Genomic DNA, 23669 nt, shown 5'->3' with positions numbered 1-23669 from the left:
AATACACCATTCATAAAAGATAAAAACAAAATAAAAAGACATAAATAAATATTAAATAAAATAAAGATCAAAATTATATTTATTTAAAATATAATTTCGTGTGTAGAGTAAAATAATACATAGGGTATGTTCAAGTAAGTAGCTCATGCCTATTTTTTTAAAAAAAAAGTAACTCATGTCCAACACACCCAAAAAAATCAAAAGTATTTGTTAAAGAGAACAATTTAATTTTGTGCACTTTTATATAGTATTTATCGCTATGAGATATAAACATTTACCAATACAAAGATTTAATGATATTTTAAAACTTAATTAATTCATTTAATTAGAAAATCAAAACTTGAATAGAAAAGTAAAATGAAATGAAAAATTCTCACAAACAAATTGCCTCTACCATATAATATGATGGATATGGCTCGTACTAGGTACATTACATATTAATAAAGATCAAAATTAAAAATTGGGACCTACCATATAATATATATATATATATATATATATATATATAATTGAAAACATAAATGTTTTCTCTCTCTTCTTATATCAATAATTGTTTGGATAGTAGTTGCAATTTTTGCTGTAATAAGCAAAAAAGGGAGTAGTCTTCTTGTAAATGCATGATATAGGATAACTGCATAGACATTTGAAATTCTAAGACACTTATTCGAATTTAAGATATCATATTCTCTACATATAGTGTGTGCGAATTTCGTTGCTAAATTCTTTACATCAATAATTTTCAATTCAAGCATTGATACAAGCACAAATATAAAAACATAACAAAATTTGGGGCAAAAATGGTAAATCTCAATACCACAATTAAAAAAAAAAAAGAATAAAGAAAACAACTTACAAGGATTAATGTCCCTTCACTTTTAATAAATGACAAAAATTGACGCCACCTTTAAGAGTCTTGTAAGGTTGGTTGCAAAGTATATATATATATATATATATTAGAAAGATTTGAAATGAATTGTTTTATAAGTGCATGTCAGATGGTAAAAATTTAAAGGAATATTTGATATGTTAAAGATGCAACTGATTCACTTCTCTGCCACTTAATGTGTTTTAGTTCATCACTAAACTCACATAGATAAAAAAATATTTTAAATGAATTTAACTAAAAAATTGTAGAGGCATTTTTTAGTGTAATCATTATTAGAATAACAATCATAATAAAATCATTAGTTTAATAAAAATTGTCTTTGATAAAATGCATGTGGTTGGGTTTAAATAATTAGTGTATGAGATGTCTCCAATATAATTATTGAAGGGAATTTATGAGAAAAAAATATAAATAAATATTATTAGTAAAAGAGAATTAATATAAATAAATGGTAATTTATGCATTAAATGAAAATATTAATCACAATATATGATTAGTTTACGGTCGAACATATTTTTGCTAAGTTTACTTATCTTTGGCTTACTAGTTCTTATCTCAATTTATATTCTAATATTAAAATTCATATACTTATAGAAATTGACTATTGCCATTTGAGTGGAAGAATAATAAATTAATTATTTTAATTAGTTTGATTTGGATTGATATAATCCGGATTGGCCCAACAATAAAGCCGAACAAACACTTTAAACTTCCAAAAAAAAATAAACTTTCTAATTAATAAAAAGGTCTTATGTGATCATGCAATGAATTAATGATCTTATATATTCTATTCTATTAAGAACAACAATTATTAAGATTTTATTTAAAATAAATAGAGATAAATAAGTTTTTAATTCTTATAAAATTTCAATATTTATTTTTAGTACCTTTATAAAATTTCGTTAGATTTTTGGTCAAAAAAAGTTATTTTTTTAAAATTTTATCCCTCATAATACTAAATATTGAATTTCTTTTTGTGATAAAATATAGAAAATTAATATAATATATATAACAATGAAATGGTGTTTTTTTTATGAAATAATATTTTCTAAAATACAAAAATCATAAAACAAGTATTTGAAACATAACGATGATTATTAATTTATAGAACAAAAATATCAAAACACTTTAATTCGTTTTAATTTAACGTACCATAAAAACTCCCTTTTATAAGTTGTCTTTATGTTGATTGGTTTAAATCCTTCACATTGTTAATAGAATAATTACACATATAAATGATATCAAATGAAGGTGATCATATTCGAAACATTATCAAATATTAAATATAAACAATCTATAGATAAGAATTCAAGCTCCAGTTCATTAACTATTATTTTATAATAAAATATAAACAAAAATAATAATTATATATAATTTTAAAATATATTAATTTTTAAGTTACTATTTATATTTATATTTATTTCATATGAATTACTTTATGGAGGGCTACCCCTTTTTCTAGAACCCAACCCCTGCGGGTATATGTGTAATATGAACACATTAGAAATGCCATGCGATTTCTTGAATATGATTGACTTCTTGCATTTCTCATAAGTTGGCTTCTAAAATGGTTGACACCATGTTGAAGACAAGCACTGAATGTAAAAAACATGGTTGTTGGATGTTGAAATAAAATTCCAACCTTGCATTTAATGAAATCTTGGCTGGGTTCCCACAGTAAATATATACAAACTTATTGAAAGGCATAAACAAATTATTTAAAAGTACAATATAATGTATTGATAATCGACCAATACAAAGTTCTCCTAAAAAACACCAATACAAAGTAAATTTTTTTTTTGCGAATTATAATTTTGTAAGTTTAGTCTTTTACATTAATTCTATATTTTTATTTAATTTTTTTCAAAAGTCAGTGTTTTTAGTTCCTATATTTAATCGCTATAAAAGTAAACATGCACAACCTTGAAATAGAACAAAATTTACGTGGGACAGGATTTAAAAATTCAAAAAAATTATAAAAATAAAAAATATATTTAGAGATTGTCTAATATGATTAAGATCTATTTTTGATAAATTTTAATAAAATATTATATTTACTTTTACTTTTTATTTTTATAAAATTTAATTTTTATTAAAATTAATTAAAATACATTCTTAAAATGTTTTTGAGAGGTTGATATGAAACACACTTATATATTTAACCCTAAAGACCGGCACCTACTCTATAGAAGATTTATTAACACATGCGAAATATAAACTATTAAAATTTATATACGTACATGAATTGGTCGATCTAACTCGTTTGCCACAATATATATATAGCTAGGGTTTTAGATGTTTCTAGTAAATTGACATTTAATTCTAGAGAGTAAGATGATAGAAGGAGAAATACACAACTTCATCAAGGTATGGAGCATAGCAACAACATTGTTTTGCTATATCTACAAAATAGGGAAGGTGATTCCCAAAGGCAAAGTAAGAGTTGTAGCTCTTTTTCCACCAATAATAATTATTTTCCTTCTCCCCGTGAATCTCACCTCCATTCATCTTGGAGGAAGTTGTTCATTATTCCTTGCTTGGCTTTCCACATTCAAGCTTCTTCTCTTTGTCTTTTCTAAAGGTCCTCTCTCATCAAACCCTCCTCACAATCTCCTTCATTTTCTCCTCCTTGCCTCCCTTCCCATTAAATTCCAAAATGATAACAATAAAAAAATAAATCTAAATAAAATAAAAGTTGTGCCTCGAAATTGGTTTGAGTTGTTAGTCATGGCCATTCTCACATACTATGTTTTTATTCCACTCAATAAATACAAAGAAAATTTACATCCATTAATTTTGAAGTCATTATACTCTCTCCACCTTTACACCGGAATAGAGATGTTTATTTCAATGATTCATATAATTGTTCGGTATCTAATCCAAGTAGAGTTGGAGGAACCTTTTAATAAACCTTATCTAAGCACATCGGTGCAAGATTTTTGGGGGAAAAGGTGGAACATCATGGTCTCGCGTATCCTACACCCCACCGTATATGAACCCATGGTAAAAGCAAGTAGTAAAGTCATAGGGAGAAAGTGGGCCCCACTTCCTGCTGCTGTAGCAACATTTTTGGTGTCGGGGTTGATGCACGAAATGATGTTCTATTACATTAAGCGAGAGAAGGCCACGTGGCAGGTTTGGGAACCATGTTGGGATTCAATGTGTTTTTTTCTTATCCATGGTGTGTGTGTTGCTCTTGAGATTGCATACAAAAAGATCTTCAAACCGAAACACCGTTTATTGCCGAGGTTTGTGTCTTGCATTCTTACAACGTCCTTCGTTGTTTCTACCGTATTATGCCTCTTTGCTCCGGCTCTTCTTAGGTGTATAGTGTAACATTCAAAAACAAAAGTTAGGTTTCCTTTAGTTTCTAAACACATTTTTATTTTCATTTTTAAATTTTACTTTGTAACTAGGTTGCTAGTATTGATTTAGTTTATAAGAAAATAATTGTAATGTTAAGATATATTTATTGTTTAAATAATTTTTTATCATCATTTAATATTTGTCGTGTCTCATTTTTTTATGAATGATATATTATTAAGAGTATTCAAAAAATAATAATAGTAAATAAATTTATAGGTATTGATGTTTTTATTTTCCTTCTTATAATTGACACTCATTATTTGAAATTAGTATTTAATCTGCGAATTTTTCTGCGAGTAATACATTAATATTTTCTATATTTCTTTCGGTTTCAAAATCCGTATGTAACATGGTAGGTATAATTTTTATTTGCTACGGATATGCATCGACTATATTTTCGGAGCAAAATTCACTTTTTCCTAACAACTTACGTGCAAGTAATGTTTAGTAGTAAATTCTGCTGCAAAGTTTACATCTGTCAGATCTATGTTTTAATTTTTATATAAATAAAGTAAAATTGTATTTTAAACAAAATAGATAAGTAAAGTTCTAAGATTTTATTTTGACGAATCATTTTCTTTAATTTGTCCACTTGAGCATAATTATAATATCTATTTAATTAGTTAAATTAAAAGTTTTGATACATTTATTTATTAAATTTGAATCTAAGTAATTTAATAAATTGTTTTTATTATTTTATTTTCACTTTAATTAAAATTATTAAAAATATTTTCAAAAGATAAAACTTAAAAATTTGATGATAATAAATTTAAAATATGGTCAAACTCATACAATATGACATTGTTAAATTATTAGCGATTTAATTTGATAATATCAAAATATATTAATTTTTAAATGTACCATAAAAGTCTCCGAAAAAATAAAATTATTATGTTTAGTTATAAAAAATAAAGTAAAATTGGCTGATTTTTCTAATGTCCATTAAAATTGTTCAATTTTTTAAAATAGATGAAAAGTAAAATAGGAAAAGGTAAAAAAGAATCTAATCACAATCATGCCTACCAAACATAATCTCATAACCTTATTTTTTCAATTTCGACCCCCACTAAACCTCAATCGGCACACCGTCACGCGCGCTATTGCATCTTAACCATAACTTTAAATTTGTTGTATTTGTAATTCTCGTGTATGAGCTTCACAACATTCTCGACCTTCAGCGTTCAAATTTCTAGTGTATGAGCTTCGATTCAACGTCTCCATCCCGCGATATTCAACTTCTTAGTAAACGTCATTTCCCAAATTTTTTTCTTCAATAGAATTTGTGCCTTACAAATTTCATGTGGTTTACTAATTTTTATTTGTGTTTGCACCTTGAATGAAAGTATTATATGAATCATTTGGATCTAGAGTTTTTCTAATTTTTCTGTCTAGTATCATGTGAAACTCGTTTAGCTCTCTACGAAGATTCCAACCTATTTCTATCTCTTCTCTCCCTATTCGTCAAAAGGTTCGCCTCCGAATTTTAATTCATCTCTCAATTTCGTTCATCATCGGAATTATTTATTACGTACTTAATTATGTCATTGACATCAAATTGATTAATATCTATCTCTTTTCTTGTTACAATTGTTGAATGAATGGATAGATGTTAGTGCCAATAGAAAATTAGATTTACAAGATATTGATGAGTAAAAAATACCCCTTCAAAAAAATATAAAATAAAATTTTAATTAAATACATCAATATTTCAACTATCATTATATTAACATTTCATTTTAAATGAAATATTATTTAATTATAAATAAATGAGCAATACGTATTGGTCGATGATTAATGAGATCATTATATATATTAAAGAATACTGTTGTTATTGGTATGACCTTATAGATATTAGAAAAGTACTGCCATAAAGTTGGGGTAGGAACGATCCAATTCCAATTAGTAACGTTGGACCCCAGGCACCTAATTATTTCATCCACCTAATCCACACATACTCCGTGGCAAGTTTTTTTCTAACTAACCCAAAAAAAATGAAAAAATATTCCCTCTTGTCGTTGAATATAAAAAGAAATTATAAAGACCAGTGAATTTAATTAATTGAGTAAAAGAAAAGAATTTATTTAATGTTATAAATTTTAAATGTTATTTCAAACATACTCTAACATTAAATGTTATTTCAAACATACTCTAACATTAAATGTTTTATTCACTGTAGTTGAATTTTTAGTAAATATACAAATCTTACATTAACGGAGTATAAAAAAAGGTCTAACAATTAATGGACAGTGAAATTAATCTGTATCATTTTGTTATAACGGAGATTACAATTTTTCTTATATTAAGCACTCTTTGCGGTATCTTATCTTCGCCATTGTTGTCTTTCTTGCGTCTCGTTGTTGATCTCTCTCACTCTAGCAACGGTAAGGTGAGGCAGTGACAATGTATGCGATGAGACATTATTTATTTTATTTTAGTGTTGTTTTTAATTTATCATTTTGTGTTGTTTTTAGTTATAACCTTTTTCTAGAAAAAATGTAGTCCATAAATATAAACTCTTATACAATTTACAATATACATTATTTTCTTTTCTTTCCAAACATATCCTTATTTAATATTATCAACTTATTTTTAAATACAAAAAATTAAAATTAAGTATATACAAAAGACGCTTTAAAAATATCTAGGCATAAAAGAAATTTATTAATTTAATTTATCAACTATATTTAATGTGAACAAAATTAAGATACTTATAAAAAAGGGCAGAGAGATGTCAATTGACTTTTTGTTGGTGAATTGAGTGGATGGACTTTACTCATATTTTCGCAGTCTAATTAAATCCACTCTTTTATTCTTTTCATTTAATGACTTTAACAGGTGGATCATATAGTCGACCACATTTATCGATCGACCACCGTACATGCTTTGTTTTAAAATGACTAAACTTCAAAAAATTACCCGTGACACACTTGAGAAGTATAAACTTTGTTTAGGTGATTTTCTATAGTATGTGTTAAAATTTTCAAAACCGAAATCATTTTTTGTTTTTGAAATTGAGTTTTAATATTAAGTAAATTTTTATTTTTTAATAAAAAAAATATTTGACACAATAATGACAATTAAAAATAATTAAGAATAGAAAAATAATATAGTTTGAAAAAAGTAATTCAATTGTTTTAGAAATTTATCTTTTAAATTCATAAAACAACTTAAAAATTACAAATTTATAATTAAGTAATAATTTTAATTATAGTTTAAAAGTGATGATTGTTAAATGTGGTAATAGATGGTTGGATTAAAGTGGTAGTTAGCTGTGGTTGGAGTGTAGTTATATGTAGTCAAAGTGATGGTAAACAATGACTAGAGAACTGCATAGATGATTGATAGTGGTTAGAGTGGTGATCGATAAGACTATAGTTTGACTATAGTTAGAGTAGCTTTTGGTGATAGTCGAAATGAAAGTCAATGGTGAAATGTGTTAGAGTTAAAGCTAAAACAATAATTATAAAACTAATTTTTGGGGTTTGAGATTTAGGAAAAAATTGTTTTCAAAATAAGTTAAAAGATAACTTCAATTTATTTTATCAGCATATATATCGTTTTCAGAATAAATCTTGAAAATTTAAAAACCAAAAACTCCAATTAAAGCGCCCCATTACTAAAAAAAAAAAACATGTCATTCACCATAGAATCTTTTAAACTTCAATATTCAAACGGTGAGATATAAGAGGCCTAACTTGAATGTTATCCTTTGACTAATATAAATATCACTTCCTCCATTTTATTATAATTATCGTATTTGATAATCTCAAATAGATTAAAAAATAAAATAAATGAAAAAGATAAAAGAATAATTTTACTATAAATTATTGATTTATTCCAATTATCACACATGTAAAATGAAGATTTAATAAATTGAGAGTGGTCCATATATCATTAAGTAAAGAGTAGAATTGGTAAACAAAAAAATTGAAGTTGCGTTAAACATAGAAAACGACAATTATTTTAAAATATATTTTTCTTCTAAAATGCGATAATTATTATGGCACTTTTCTCATTTCTACGATGAGTATTATTTTTTATAAAAAAATATCCTAAAATAAATTATTTTTAAAATTTTTAATATTATATTAATTAATTTTGTAATTATTTTATCTAACTAATACTACTTATATCACTTTTAAATTATTATCTTTTGATTTGTATTTATAAATAATTTATTTAAAGATACGTCTTTTACTAGAATTTATTTACAGATATTTGATACTATTTTAGATCACTATTAAAAAGATGTGTCTATTTGATGGAATCAAAATATTTATAAAGAAAATCAAATATAAGCAAATGTCATTTGATATATTTACTGTTATTATTTTAAAAAATATCATTGAACTAGTAATTGTATTCGGTGATTAATGAATTTTAATTAAAAATAATTTATTTAGAAAAATTTAAATTTAAATTTAAATAATTTTTTATCAAATTTTATTTATCACTCAACTAAATTCTACACTGTTTTTTTAAAACACGAGGGTTAAAAAAACAAAAAAAACAAAAATATCCTTGAACTAATTATCTAATGTTGCGAGTAAATTACCGTTATAATTAGAGATCAATGGAGGATCCACTACGTACAAGTTAATGGGGGCAATTATCCCCACAGTGATAATGTTTTACTTTATTAACTATTATTTTTATAGGCAACTTTATTAATTAGTAATCTCGATAAAAAAATTTGCCAATTGCACTTTCTTTCTTAATGCTCTTATTTTATTTTCATTCTGTTTATCTAACATCTCTACACTCTATCATACCCTTTTCACCCTTCTTTATTTTCTGTTACATAATGTTTTTATGTCAAGATTAGTGATTTTTTCACTCAATATGTTGTAAGCTTATATTATTTTGTGTAGATGTCCTAATTTTTTTGAACGGCTAATAAATAAATGGATAAAATCCTAGTACAAGGTGTTTTAGAAATTAAAAATACAAAAAAGGCTAACAAAAAAAAAAAAGAAGAAAACAAATATAAAGAAACGTTAAAATTTTCAAATAGTTTATAATAAACCAATATGTTCTTAAACATTATCCTATAAAATAAAATAAAAATTGAGGCACATCGAATGTGAATATATGCTGTAGTGAAAATTGGAACTCGAATTCACAATTATTTCTATTAATTATATAAAAGTAGATATTTATACTTATAAATGAATTCAGCGCAACTTATGTTAATTAAATAAAATTCAGTTGTATATAGTTTTTGGCAAAATCAAATTGATTTGTGAAGTTTGAAAATATGGATAATTATTATTAATTAATTAATTAAAGATAGTAATATGAGTAGTAGTTTTAATTAGCCAACAAGTGTTAATCAAAAGAGAAAGACAGAGAGTGAGAACAGAGAGGCATAGTCAATTTTATTATCTGCCAAATGAAAATCGTCACTTTGATTTCTTCATGAAAATCCTCTCGTCATTGTTAAGATTATACTGGTCTCAGACAGGATTAGAAATAAAATATAAACAACAGAAAAGCAATAAGAAAGTAAAAGAGTGAAGGAGATTTCAGCTCATGATGATTGATTCATTGAATTCTAAAGCCACTCCTTCCGAATATCAAAAGTGTAGCTGATATCCAAGTACGACTTTTTGTCATCGTCAACAAACTGAAAACCGATCCACAAACAAAATCCTAAGTCAACCAAATGTACTAAATAATCCAAACCAAAACTGTTGGAACACAACAAAAACAAGTTACTAGTGCTAACTTGGGAATTCAAATTATGAAGCACAAAGTTATTAGAACATATATTTTCTTTGAAATGTATTAGAACATATACTTATTTATAAAATTATTAATTTTTTCTTACTATATCTTTAAATATTTACCATCTTATTCAATATATTTCAATCTAAAATAAATAATTAAATGTTATTTTTTTCGAAGCTATAGCTTATGTTTTTTGAAAATCGAAAATGGCATATAAATGAAAAATGGGCACATACAAAAAAACTTAGAATCTAATAGTACTCCATTCAAAGTCAAATATATAAGTTTGTAGTAAAAACTTAATTATAAATAAATTTTAACTAACTTTCCCATTATTTTAAAAATAATATTCACTTAATTTAAGATATGTGAAATGTGATAAACCGCTTATGGAAAATGTATTTATTTTTAATGTAAAACACTAAAGAAAATAAAATGAAAGTATGAAACTAATTAACTAACAGTCTAACATTGTTAAATAAACTTTGAAATAGTTATTCCTTTTTCTTTTTCGGTTTCTCAATGTCATAAATGTAAATCATATCGATTTTATATAATGATTGGAACATAAAAATCAGGAAGAAAACATTATGATATATGAAGTAGTACCTTAGTTTTAGCAGAGTATGCCCCTCTAGCAAATAATCCAGATGGTGTTATCTCTTCAGGCATCTCATGTGTGTAAGGTTCTGCTTGAGGACTGAATGTTCCAATCATTTCTTTAGTGCTGTCAACTGTAACAAAACTCAGCAATAAGATTATTATGATTATTATAATCATCCAAAAAACTACTAATAAATTAGTTTGGCATGAGTTGAGTGAGAGAAGAGAAGCAATGTACTTACCTTTGATACCAGTTTTCCAAACAGTGTTGGTATATTTAAGACCTGAAACGATGTTATGGTTGACTTGGAAAGTGAACGCTAGACTGTAACGAGAACCTTCTTTCAAAGTAAACCATAAACCATTAGGATTTCCTGTTTCTGGTACTGGAAGAATTATATCATCTCTACCTGCTGATTTTATTGCAAGGCTCAGGAACTTCACTTCTGGCTCCAGGGTTTCTTTAATATTCATTTCATAAACATATCAAAATATTAGTTAAAATTCTATTGCAAATATATTACCTCCAACATAAGCTAAATGTAATCCCACTCAAAATGTTCAATGTTTTTTATATTAAAAGACTTGGGTCCCAACACGTGTCCATATCCTGACACTAATACACGTTGATTGCATTCAATTAATTAATTTTTTCAAATTAATATCAGTGTTGACGTGTCAGTGTCGTGTTTGGTGTTCATATTAGTATGTAGGTTTCATATACTAGAACAAACCATTAGAGTTTGTTAAAATATTGAATTTGAACAGAGTGTTGTTTGTTTTCTTTTATATCATATATGACACATTCTTGAAAGATTATTCAAAATCTTCTTCGTCCATGGTTATTGATTTTGTTGCCATAAAATGGAAAAAACAGAAATTGAAATCGAATCGTCAATGTCATTTTAAAGGGAAGCAATTGAAAGAGTAATTAATTACCTCCAACAGAATTAATGTCAACACTTCCAAGAAGCTGTTCCTTCCACCTCCTCAAACTCTCATCATCCTAAGGACTCAAGAAGAAAACAATTAACAAATGCATAAATTTTAAACATATGAACAAAACATAGAATTTCAAGAAAAGTGAACCTTATCCTTTTCTAGCTGTTCTTTCAAAGTGAATTGAGGACCCAAATCAATATTCCTATCGACGTGATCATCATCATCTTCTGTTTCAGCAATGGAACTTTCACTCATGTGTCTACTGAGTCTGGTCCCTCGTTCATCGCCACTTTCTTCATGATCACTGCATTTCTCATGATCAGAATCCATGTTTTTGAAATTGGAGTTTGGAGACCACTCCAATAGTCAAAGACATCAAAGGTGGTAAAACCCAAATGGCAGAAAGAGAAAAAAGACACACCACCACCACCACCTAGTTACTATAGCAACAAAGAGAGATCACAAGAAAAGAAAGACACTAGATAGAAGCTAATGGTATGCTCCAACTAGTGTAAGGAAAAAAAAGATACAAAAGGGTTGTGTTGGGAAAGGATATATGATTGAAATATGGAATAGAAAAAGTTAGAGGATGAATGTTACAGCAAAGAAAAGATGCCAAGATCGAAGGCAAGAAGAGAAAGAAAGAGAGAGAGAAATGGTCGTGTGGTGATCCGCAAAACAGAATTATTCAACTACAAATATGGGAGAGAGAGAGAGAGCCTCCTAGTCATCGTGAAGGTCACTCTTGTAACACTTGCTGGGAAAAATAACATTATATTATATTTTAAACCCAATATAGAATTAGAGAGAACATTATATCTTGAAATGTAACCAAAAGAAGAAAATTTATATTTTTAAAATATGACCCGTTGAGTTTATGTAGGTCCATATATAATAAAATATACACAAGCCAATGAAACACACATTGAACTGTGGGAGATTGATTGCAATCTCACATTCTGGCATTTTCCTGACAATTTACTAAACAATAAATTGCCAGCTGTTGAAAGGAAATAAAATGTTCCGATCACTCTTATTGGAAGGATTGAGTTATTAAATCATCATGTCCATGTCACTTAGGTTGGAAAAATAACGAGGATAGAGGAAAGCACGTTACCATTATAGAATCGTTCTATGATCATTTAAAAAAAGGTATCATGTCATGTGGCCGTTCGGTAGCTTTTTGTTGAGACTCGTTTGACTACGATGTTTAAGTTTGTGTCCGTGTATAATGTTTACAAATTTCATAAGATGTTTACAAATTTCATAAGATGTTTACCTATTTAATACAGTATCAATGAAAGGACAGAAACAAATATTAACGTAAGAAAAACTATTCCACATATTTTTATGGTGCGAAATTGGTTAGTTACATAAAAACTGCTCAACCATATCAACAATACACATTTTGTTGTATATTAAGTAATTCTCATGTTTTATTGCTTTCCCAAAAAAAATGAGTTTTAACAAATATTTCCTAAACATATACATTATAATGTAAATAACCAATTTTAGCATCTTAAGAACTCGGATGATATCAAGTATAAATTTTTTTCATGTATCTATCCATGATTAACTTCAACTTATAGAGATTGCTATAAAAGAATAAAATCATTCGTTACCTTCACCAAACAGTTTAAATTATTGATGGACTTGGTTCGTGATAACAATAAACCAATCAGTTAATTACGTCACCTTCTATGTCTCAAAATAAGCAAATTCCAGCTTTCAGGCCAGCTCAATTTATCTGGTATATCCTTGTTGTTCGTGGTGAAGCCCGGTGTTTCATAGAGAAAACCAAAACCCATAAAGGCAGAAGATGGTCTTAAATGTTAACTGATAAGATTATCTGACACAGCTCAGATGAACAAATAATTCAATCACAGACTACAGTGACTACTCCATTTAAGGATTGTATTCAAGATAATTAACTAACTAAGGACCATAAAGAATAAGAAGAAAAAAACCCTTTTAGGATTACTAAGAAAGGAAGCACCCTGCATCTTTCTTGGTTAATTTTTTAGGTGTTTGTATACCACAATAGTGTATCAGGCCGTAGAGTAATCTCATGAGCATTCATGTTGTTTTTCAACTAAATTTGATAAAACAACAGAAAACAAATCAAGATACAGTTACTAATAATAATAATTTCAAAGCAACCACCATTTAACCTAATAACTCTACTCATTCTTTTACAGATACAATCTCCTTACCAATTGCAAGCTTGTAAAACAGATTTTGCAAGAGAAAGCAAAAGTTATTCATTCAGATGCGAAGGGGAGAAAAAACCTTTTGAGTTACGGCAATAATCACCTCACTAAAATACAGCATGGAGCTAAGGTGATGTAGAACCAACAATGAAGGGTAATATAAATGACATTCTGCTCTAAATGTGACGATGCCAAACCTGTGACAAACAAGTTATCCACTAATCACTACCCCATTTTCTTACAACGTTCTCTTTAGCAGAAGCACTCTTGTAACCTTTCTTCAAATCAAAATCAGGCTGATCACCGTTAGAAGTATTTTTCATGACTTTTGATGTTGTGAGGCCAAATCCATTTCTCACACCCCGAAGTGCATACAGCAATGGATTGATGATGACGGCAAGGATCAAATCACCTTTTGCAACTAGGAGATACTGCAAATGAAGAGAGAGCAGGTAAAATAGTGTTTTTTTTCTAATAATATTAATATTAATTAATTACGGACTCATGACAATCAACAAAATAATTGAAAGTAGTATGAGGAAATTTCTTACTATGAGAATGATGCCGAGTATAGTAAGACTAGCTTGTTTTGCTTCTTGCCAAAAATTATCATCATTAGACCACCCAAACCATCTACCCCACCCAAACCAACCTCCTCCACCACTACCGCCGGCATCACCTCCCAGCTCTTCTCGTTTTTTTATTTCTTTGCCCCACTTCTCAAATTCATTTTTCTTTCCACTTAGTGCACCTTCTAATGCTTTTCTAGCTTGTTCCTGCAATCGAAATTCACTTATTAGCTTCATCTCCCTCATATCAGCTTTGCAAGGTATCAAAGACTACACACCATGACAAACTAATTTATAAGCATGACTAATCATGACACTATCAGTATAAACAATAGTGAAAATTGTTTCTGTTTCACAAACTAAAGTGCATAATACAATTTTTATAGTTATCATTATGCAAATTAATACCGTGCAACATGAGGAAGCTAGCAGAATGTATTAAGCTAAATAAAAAGCCAAACCAGTTCGGTTAACAACGGGATCTTCCAAATATTAGAGGTAAAGGAACAAATAATAAAGATTGGCATTGCATTATAGGATTACCTGCACATCTAAGAGTCTTGTAACAATGAATTGCATATAGAAACTATTAGAATCAAAGAATCAAATCCATTTATTTAATGTTAGGATTAGAATCATAGATCAGGATTGGAATTAGCAAATCATATCAATTGAAATTTATTGAATTTATTATGTATGCTATTATAAATAGAGGTGAGTGTGGTCTGAAGCCGCTGCGGTGGTGACCTGTCACCATTAGCAACCACCAGAAAAGTTTCCCGATAAGTTTCTATATTGTTCCAATGCTTATGCATCCCTTTTTTGAGAGACTCTAATTATGTCTTCTGTTTCCTTCTCTTCAAATCACAACCACAACCTACTGCCGCCACGTGCGCTGCTGCCAGAGAATTTACTAACAAAACCACGACTATCCGATGCATAAATCTCCCAATCTGTCCAACGCCTCAGTTTCAGCTTCAGAGGACATTTCAAGCGTCCTGCGAAGTTGCCGCTCTGGCATTATCTCCGGGCACGAAAGTTACCTATTCTCAATGCCGGCGAGTATTTGACCTTGTTTTGGAGTTTTGGAACAAGGTGACATAACTTCCTATCTAATTAGCCCTTTTCTATCTCTTCTACAAGGATAAGTCTTTTGCGACCTCTTATTGACTCTTCTCATTTTGTAGGAACAATAAACTCCTTAAACTAATTTATTTATCCATTTGAAATGCCATTCTAGGCTAAAGAGATAGAGTGTAATATGTGTGTTAAAACTATAATACACAAACGCAACACTGTCAAGAAAGAAAACGGAAAATAATTCATCCCTAAATCGCATCCCTAAACTGAAGTTGAATTATTATTATTATTAAATAGATATATGTATGCGAATGAATGAATTGCAAAAACCTACTACCTGTCTTTTATTGTTTGAGAAAAGGCAAACGAATCTGGCGTTGGAGTAGAGTGTATGGTGTAAACGAGTCCATTTAGTATGAACAGAGTCAAGCTTAGTCAATTGGGAGTGGGAACGGCATGACCATATCGTCGTGCTAAGGATTAACGGGCCTCCTCTTCCTAGGTTTACAATCTCTCCCATCCTTTCCTCCACTTTTTCTCTACCACCATGCCATGTCACAACACTACTACTTGTGCCTATTGGCTATTGTACAAAATAAACTCTTTTGTTATTACTTTATCCGTTATCGATTACAATTAAAATAATAATAATATAACTAACTTCAAATTTAGTAGTAAATATAAATTGATTGATCTCATGTGAAAAAATTAAATAAATAAAATACTATGCATTCATCATGTAAACCAATTTTACCACCATAGTTAATAATAATATTATTGATTTTATCATCCTACTATATAATCATATCTTCTATTAATTGTATATTTAATATAAATCTATTCATACCGATAATATATATTCATTAAATAAAAACTTGTTAGATCTCATAATAGTAAATTTTAGAGACGTAATGGATTATGATTTTTAAATATCTTGATTTTGTGTCTAATTTTTTTTAATATTCTAATTAAAATTAATAAAATTCTTAAATTATTCTTGATTATTCAATTAGGATTATCATTTTTGTTTTAAGAGGGGCAATAATGCTTAGATATGACAATATAATCCACACACGCGAGTATCCATTCAAATTCATCTTGATTTGGAGCGTTGATATGTACTCTGCATGAACTCCACTAATAATATTATTGTAATTTTTAAATTTTACATAACATGGTATCAACCTAATGATTCATTTTCTTATTTATGTATTCATTATCTTATTTAATGGTAGAGTCTTCTCCTACCTCCACAACCACTCCTAATCGTGAGCAATTACATAGCACAACACTACTCAATCCTAAAACTTCTCATTTCTATAAAATATCACTATTATCTTCACCTAGGTGAAAATTCTGGAGCAATTCTTGTTACTCCTCCCTTAGATGGTCCTAACCATCATCAATGGAGTAGGGATATGCGGCGAACCCAATTGTCAAAGAACAAACTTAAATTTGTTGGCACTATTCAATGGTGTTATTACTATTACTTCTTATGTTGGGACTATTCATTTATCTAATCAACTAATTTATACAATGTTTTGTTCATTTCTGAATTTTATTTCAACATAATTTATGTTCAAAAACTTTTTGATTCATTACATTGTGTTCTTACTTTTACTGATACATATTGTTCAATTCAAGAATCTCAACAATCCAGAATGATTGGATATGTTGAAGTTCATGGTGCACTATATCTGCTAGCCAACTATCTAGTCAATCTAGTGCTAAAAAATTATGCAATTATGTTCGTAGTTCACAGTCTGTAAATGTCACTAACAATAATTCTATTTTTCATCATAATCTTAATGCTTTGTTAGAGTCTTGTTAACATATTGTTAACACTTGTAGTTTTTATCTATGGCAATATCGTTTGGGTCATCCTTACTAGAGTGTTCTAAAACTTGTTGGCTTGTTATTTCCTTTTGTAAAGTTTATTAATAATAGTAATGTTTGTGATTATTGTCATATCGCTAAGCAGACTAAACATTCATTTCCTCTCAGTAGCACTCAAGCTGTTAAGTCTTTTGATTTAATTTATTTGGATATATGGCGCCCTCTCTTGCCTCTGTTTTCATGGACATTTTTACTTTCTTACCATTGTTGATGATTTTGCTAAACAAACTTTGATTTTTCTCATAAAACATAGAGGAGAAACTAGACAACTTGTTCAAATTTTTGTTGCTCTTGCCTCAACACTATTTGATTCCAAAATAAAAATGATTCGTTCAAATAATGGATCCGAATTTATGATGCCACAAATTTATAATAACCTTCGTATTTTGCATCAAACTTCTTGTGTCAAAACGCTACCACAAAATTATGTTGTTGAACGAAAACATATACATATTTTAAATGTTGATATGCCTATTTTGTTTCATTCTAATTTACCCAAGTATATTTCGTCTTATGTTAATAGTCATGTTGTGTATCTTATGAACAAGTTACCCACACCTATATTTGTGATAAATCTCTTTTTGAGATCCTTCATCGTAAGCATCATGTTTTAGTTGATCTTAAAGTCTTTGGTAGACTCTATTTTGCTTCAACTTTGACTAATCACCGTTGTAAACTTGATCCAAGGGCGTCTAAGTGTGTGTTTCTTGGATATAAAAATGACACAATGTTACATTGTTCTTGACATTAATTCTAGACAAATTCTCATTTTTAGGAATGTCATTTTTTACGAAAGTATTTTTCCTTATTCTAATTTTTCTCCAAAATCAATTTCAATTGATACATCTTATATAACACCAATTTTGATTATAACTTTATATTTTCCTCAAAGTATTTACCTTTTGTTCTTTCCAATATTCCAAATGTTATACCTTGTGCCAATAACAATGATGTTGGTCTAATCGATACTTTGTCTATCTCGGCAAATGAAGGTAATCATTATCTCACTTATAGCTTTGTTCCTAAGGACACATCTGATATTGTTGGTCCTCCCAAATCTCAACGATATTGTAAACCATGTGATCGTCTCATTGATTATGACTGTCCAAAGGTTAAGCATCCTACTTCATCATAAAATTTAGGTATTTTGTATCCTTTGTCATTTGTTTTTTCATTTCAAAACCTATCTCTTAACCATAAATCTTTTATTTTGGCTATCTCTTCGAATGATGAGCCCACATCTTATACTAAGGCAATGAATGTTAAAATGACTGCCCTCCAAGATAATAATACTTGGATCATCGCTTTTGTACCTCTTGGAAAAACTCTCAATGGATGTAAATGGGTGTTTAAAACAAAATTCATATATGATGGTTCAATTGAACATCACAAGCACGTCTCGTAGCAAAAGGGTATTCACAAATTGAAGGGGTTGATTTTCTTGACACCTTCAGTCTAGTGGCAAAGTTAACTACAGTTCGACTTGTCTTAGTTATTGCCGCTTCTAAAGATTGACATCTCCAACAAATGGACGTCAACAACACCTTTCTTCATGGCGATTTGGATGAAGAAGTATACATGACACCTCCACTAGGTCTTAAATTCAATGTTCCCAATCAAGTTTGTTGTCTCACTAAATCTATCTATGGTCTTAAGCAACCACAAGTACTCACAATCTCAGAGTGATCATTCCTTTTTCACAAAGCAATATGCCAAGTCCTTAATTGTCATACTCATATATGTGGATGATCTTATCCTTACTGGTAATGATCTTGCTGAAATATCTACAATCAAACACAATATTGACATCTCTTTCAAAATTAAGGACCCAGGTTCCCTTAAATACTTTATTGGCCTTGAAACTGCAAGAACAAAATTTAGTATTTCCATTTCCCAATGTAAATACACCATTAATTTGCTCTCTGATGTTGGTCTCTTGCCTTTTAAACCTACTTCGACACCCATGAGCAGACCTTCAATCATTCAATCTGATGAACCAATTTATGATATTACAGAATATCGTCGTCTCATTGGCCATATAATTTACCTCACCACAACTCGTCCATATATCACTTATGTTGTCCAACAACTTGGTTAGAACATGTATTCTCCCTTAACCTCACATCATCATGCATCCATACGGGTTTTGCGCTACTTGAAGAAGAATCTTGGGCAGTGACTGTTTTTCTCTACAAAATCTTATCTTCAACTTAAAGATTTCAGTTACTTTGATTGAGCCTCATACCCTTTGTCTCGACAGTCAGTTACCGATTATTGTATATTTATTGATGAGTCATTCATTTCTTGGCGTTCAAAGAAGCAATCGACTGTATCATGTTCCTCCTTTGAAGTCGAGTACAAAGCACTTGCTGCCACCGTTTGCGTGTTGCAATGGTTAACTTGTCTCCTTCATTATCCCAAGATTTCCCTCAAAACCTATGCACTGTTATTTTGTGACAACAAATCTTCTTATCACATAGCTGCAAATTATACCTTCCTTGAACGAACAAAACATATTGATATTTATTGTCACGTCGTCCACGAGAAATTACAATCATAGTTATTGGCAATCAATTTGTTTCTTCGTCCAATCAATTTGTTGACACATTCACGAAGCCTGTTGATCATCAACCGCTCATGTATTTGTTAGAGGTATTACATATTTAATTGTTGGTTATTAGCCCAATCTAATTTGTTGGACTCAATTTATTTTGTTAAGCTTATTTTCTTTATATTTTGTAATTATGTTTTTTGACCTATGTATATATACTTTAACAATTTATTTTATTAAAATAAAAGTAAGCAAATTTGCCTACCTTCTCATAAGACATTTTTAATAAATAATTGAATCAGAAATTTTAAGAATATAATTATTGACAATTATACGGTTAAAATTTAAAAATGCAATTATTGGTTTCCTCATTTAGAATTTTACGAATTATTTAAATTTTGAATCTTCAAAAGACATGTAATAATTAATTTTGATTATTTAGTCCCCTATTTAGATATTTTTAAATAGGATTTTTTAGTAAAAAGCTCAAATTTTAGGATTTAAATTTTGAATCTTCAAAAGACATGTAATAATTAATTTTGATTATTTAGTCCCCTATTTAGATATTTTTAAATAGGATTTTTTAGTAAAAAGCTCAAATTTTAGGATTTAAATTTTGAATCTTCAAAAGACATGTAATAATTAATTTTGATTATTTAGTCCCCTATTTAGATATTTTTAAATAGGATTTTTTAGTAAAAAGCTCAAATTTTAGGATTTTTTAGTAAAAAGCTCAAATTTTAAATGAATTTTGTTGAAAACTAATGCTTCTCGACACAGTGCAGATTTTTAGAATGACGTGGTCATACGGATTTAGTGAATACTTTTATAATTTATGTGTTGAATGATATTTAGTTTTTTGAATTTTATTAGATTTATATTTTTATTTTGTATATATTTATCATTAAATTTATTATTATTTGTTATATTTAACTTAAATATTTAAACCTATTTTTTTTTTTGTCGAAGATATTTAAAATTGACGTACTTATACAAATTTAAAATATATTTATAAAATTTTGTAATTTAATCGACATCAGTAGATTTTATTGAGGCCAACATTTTATTTTGTCAAAAATCCTCCTAAACCTATTATTATTATTATTATTATTATTATTATTATTATTATTATTATTATTATTATTATTGCATACTTAAATTACTCACTTTTCATGTTTTTTTTATGAAATATTTGTGATATTTTTGAAATAAATATTTTTTATTTAAGAATATATTTGAAATAGTATTAAACACGGCATTGTATCATGTTTTTTTTATTCGATAATATATTTTGAAAGATGCATACTTATAATAAAAGATATATATTTCATTAAATTACAAAGATATTCACTAATTTCAAATATATTTTATGCTAAAATTAGTTGTATAACATAACATAAATGTTTTCTATTGAGAATCGTGAAAAATTATTTTGAGTGTCTTGACCGTTAAATTAATTATTTTTTTCCATTAAAGTCTTTTTATTTTACTTTTTTACAAGTTTTTATGTTATGTATTGTTTTTTGACAAGTTTTTATTTTATTTTTATGTATTAAAATATTCAAAATTGGTAAATAAATAAATAAAAATAGTATAAAAATAAAAGTTTTGAATAACTATTATTCATTATGTGCCTAGTTATCGGTCCACTCCAAAGAGGGGTTACTGTTTTCGGGTGATCCAAAAAGCCAAACCAAAATCGAAACCCATCCTTATTTTTTTTAGGGTTTAGGGTTTCTTTTCTTCCTTCCGGCGTCAATGGCAGAAATTGGCCGATCTCTGATAAAACACCTCGGCGGCTCACAGAAATCCTCCAGAGAGAAAGCTCTCCGTCTTCTCTTAAAATCATGGCTTCCTTCTCAATCCCAACTGCTTCCCGAAGACGACGCCAAAAAGCTATGGAAAGGTCTTTTCTACTGCGTTTGGCACTCCGACAAACCTCTCGTTCAAGCCGATCTCATCGATCGTCTTTCTTCGCTTCTCTTAACACTTCATCCTTCAATTTCCCTTCAGTACTTCTCCAATTTCTTCCTCACCATGCGTCGCGAGTGGTCCGGTATCGATTCGCTTAGGTTAGATAAATTCTACCTTCTAATTCGCAGGTTCGTTTCAAAGACTTTCTCTCTATTGAATAAGAATTCGTGGAATTTAGAATTTGTTCAGATTCTTATGAATAGTTTGGATGAGGTTACTTTCTCTGCTCAAGATAAGTTGTTGCAGGGAAACGGTGTTAATTATCACGTTGCGTCTGTTTTTCTTGAAGAGCTTAAGCCTTTTCTTCCGATTAAATCGTGTGTTTTAGAAGTTCTTTTTAGGCCGTTTTTCAATGTGATGGGTAAATTGAATGATAAGGTTTTGTTAGGTAAGATTAAGACTTGTTTGTTTGATTTGTTGTTGAAAAATGGGAAGAGGTTGTTGGAGGTTAAGAAGGTTGGGGGTGATGGTGGTGATGGTGATGTTGTGGCTTTGGGAACTATAGCTTTGGCTATGGGTTTCTCTTCTAAGTTATTTGAGTTAGCTTCTGCTCCTGAATGTGTTCAGGGGAATAGAAAGGTACTTTTTGAACTTCATCGTGAGTTCTTGAAGCTGGAGAAGGATGCTAGTATTTCTGGGTTTGAGTTTACCATTCCTGATTCTGTTGATATGGATGATGAGGAAGTGCCGGAATTGGTTCCTATTGTTGAGGTTGATGGTTTAGTTTCTGGTGAAGTTGTTCCGAATGGTAAGGTGTTGAAGAAGTGTAAGAAGGATAAGAAAGATAATGCTGACAAAGTGAAAAAGGAAAAAAAGAAGAAAAAGAATAAGAAAGGTAATGCAGCAGATGATTTGAATGGCGAGATTGTCGATGATGGTAACAAGAATGTTGTTAATGAGAATGGTGGAAATTCAAATGTTGAACAAGTTGAAGAAAGTGCAGTGGTTTTGAATGAGAGTGTGATTTCAAACCTCCAGAAGCAGTTTGAGAAGGTTGCTGCGGAAGCAGGTTTGGATGATAGTGTTGCAAGTGTATGTGTTACGCCAGAAGCTACTGGGATTGTATCTAAGAAGAGAAAGAGAACAAAGAATTCTAATTCTAAAGGAAAGACATCTCAGGATTTTGTTTTGAATGGTGGAGGTGCCGACGAATCTGCAGTTGCAAAGAGTGGGGAGAAAAGTTCAAAGAAGGTAAGATTTTCGATGAAAAATAACTTGGTCTGGAAGCCACACAGTCCTTTACCTCCTCAGAGCGTAAGAATTCCTCCCTCTGTTACACCTAGAGGAAGTGCACTCAAAAAGGGTGTACCACCAGGTCCCGTCAGGGAGATGCCTCTCCAGGCCAAAAAGATGAAAGCGAAGAAGGGCAGGAGGACAATCATTGGCGGTGTACCATCTGTCAAACGCTTGAAGAAATTAAAATCTCGTTCCATGTAATGTCCCTGGTGTTATTATGGGATGATATTTCCATGATTTATTTTGTCATACTTTTATTTGTTAAATTGTTATTGTTATGAAATTTTGAAACTTCATTATGATAGTTGCTTTGTGCACCAAGTGGAAAACAAATTGACTTTTAGCATAGAGACGGTGTGTTCAAGATCCTAACGTTGATTGATATGTTCATTTCTTGGCTTCTTGCTTTATTATTTTTGTTGTTTTATTTTATTTTAACCAAACAAGCACACTGTTTGTTTTATTCAAACCTCAGCCTTGTTGGGACTTATTTGTAAAATATTGTTAGCTTGTTGAGGATTTGCCTTTCTTTCGAAACAAATGAAGGTCTATGAAGTTGTGATATGAATGAGTGTGATAAGCGGTGGCTGTACCAGCCGGTATTTTTATGTTTGAGGTGAACGAAA

At 29.2% G+C, this 23669-nt stretch overlaps 4 protein-coding genes across 4 annotated transcripts; 2 read left to right on the top strand and 2 right to left on the bottom strand.

Annotated features, from left to right (window-relative positions):
• Positions 1 to 3130: 3130 nt before the first annotated feature.
• On the top strand, positions 3131 to 4383 carry LOC101512018 (acyl-CoA--sterol O-acyltransferase 1-like). Its single transcript, XM_004507581.4, has one exon. It carries the CDS (start codon positions 3221 to 3223, stop codon positions 4220 to 4222), a length of 1002 nt encoding a protein of 333 aa, XP_004507638.1. The 5' UTR covers positions 3131 to 3220; the 3' UTR covers positions 4223 to 4383.
• Positions 4384 to 9605: 5222 nt separating this feature from the next.
• Positions 9606 to 12387, bottom strand: LOC101511701 (rho GDP-dissociation inhibitor 1-like). The gene is made up of 5 exons (XM_004507580.4): positions 11675 to 12387; positions 11525 to 11591; positions 10828 to 11046; positions 10592 to 10716; positions 9606 to 9878 (listed from the first exon to the last, which is right to left on the bottom strand). Exons 1-5 carry the CDS (start codon positions 11855 to 11857, stop codon positions 9807 to 9809), a joined length of 666 nt encoding a protein of 221 aa, XP_004507637.1. The 5' UTR covers positions 11858 to 12387; the 3' UTR covers positions 9606 to 9806.
• Positions 12388 to 13654: 1267 nt separating this feature from the next.
• Positions 13655 to 15972, bottom strand: LOC101511371 (uncharacterized). Its single transcript, XM_004507579.4, has 3 exons — positions 15724 to 15972; positions 14289 to 14513; positions 13655 to 14168 (listed from the first exon to the last, which is right to left on the bottom strand). The coding sequence occupies exons 1-3, from the start codon at positions 15904 to 15906 to the stop codon at positions 13956 to 13958; spliced, it is 621 nt and encodes a 206-aa protein (XP_004507636.1). The 5' UTR covers positions 15907 to 15972; the 3' UTR covers positions 13655 to 13955.
• Positions 15973 to 21464: 5492 nt separating this feature from the next.
• LOC101511062 (uncharacterized) lies at positions 21465 to 23433 on the top strand. The gene has a single exon (XM_004507578.4). The coding sequence runs from the start codon at positions 21592 to 21594 to the stop codon at positions 23242 to 23244; it is 1653 nt and encodes a 550-aa protein (XP_004507635.1). The 5' UTR covers positions 21465 to 21591; the 3' UTR covers positions 23245 to 23433.
• The last annotated feature ends 236 nt before the right edge of the window (positions 23434 to 23669 follow it).

Source organism: Cicer arietinum, chromosome 7, assembly GCF_000331145.2.
Source record: "Cicer arietinum cultivar CDC Frontier isolate Library 1 chromosome 7, Cicar.CDCFrontier_v2.0, whole genome shotgun sequence".
NCBI classification, from domain to species: domain Eukaryota; kingdom Viridiplantae; phylum Streptophyta; class Magnoliopsida; order Fabales; family Fabaceae; genus Cicer; species Cicer arietinum.
This window is presented reverse-complemented; position numbering and strand designations above follow the sequence as displayed.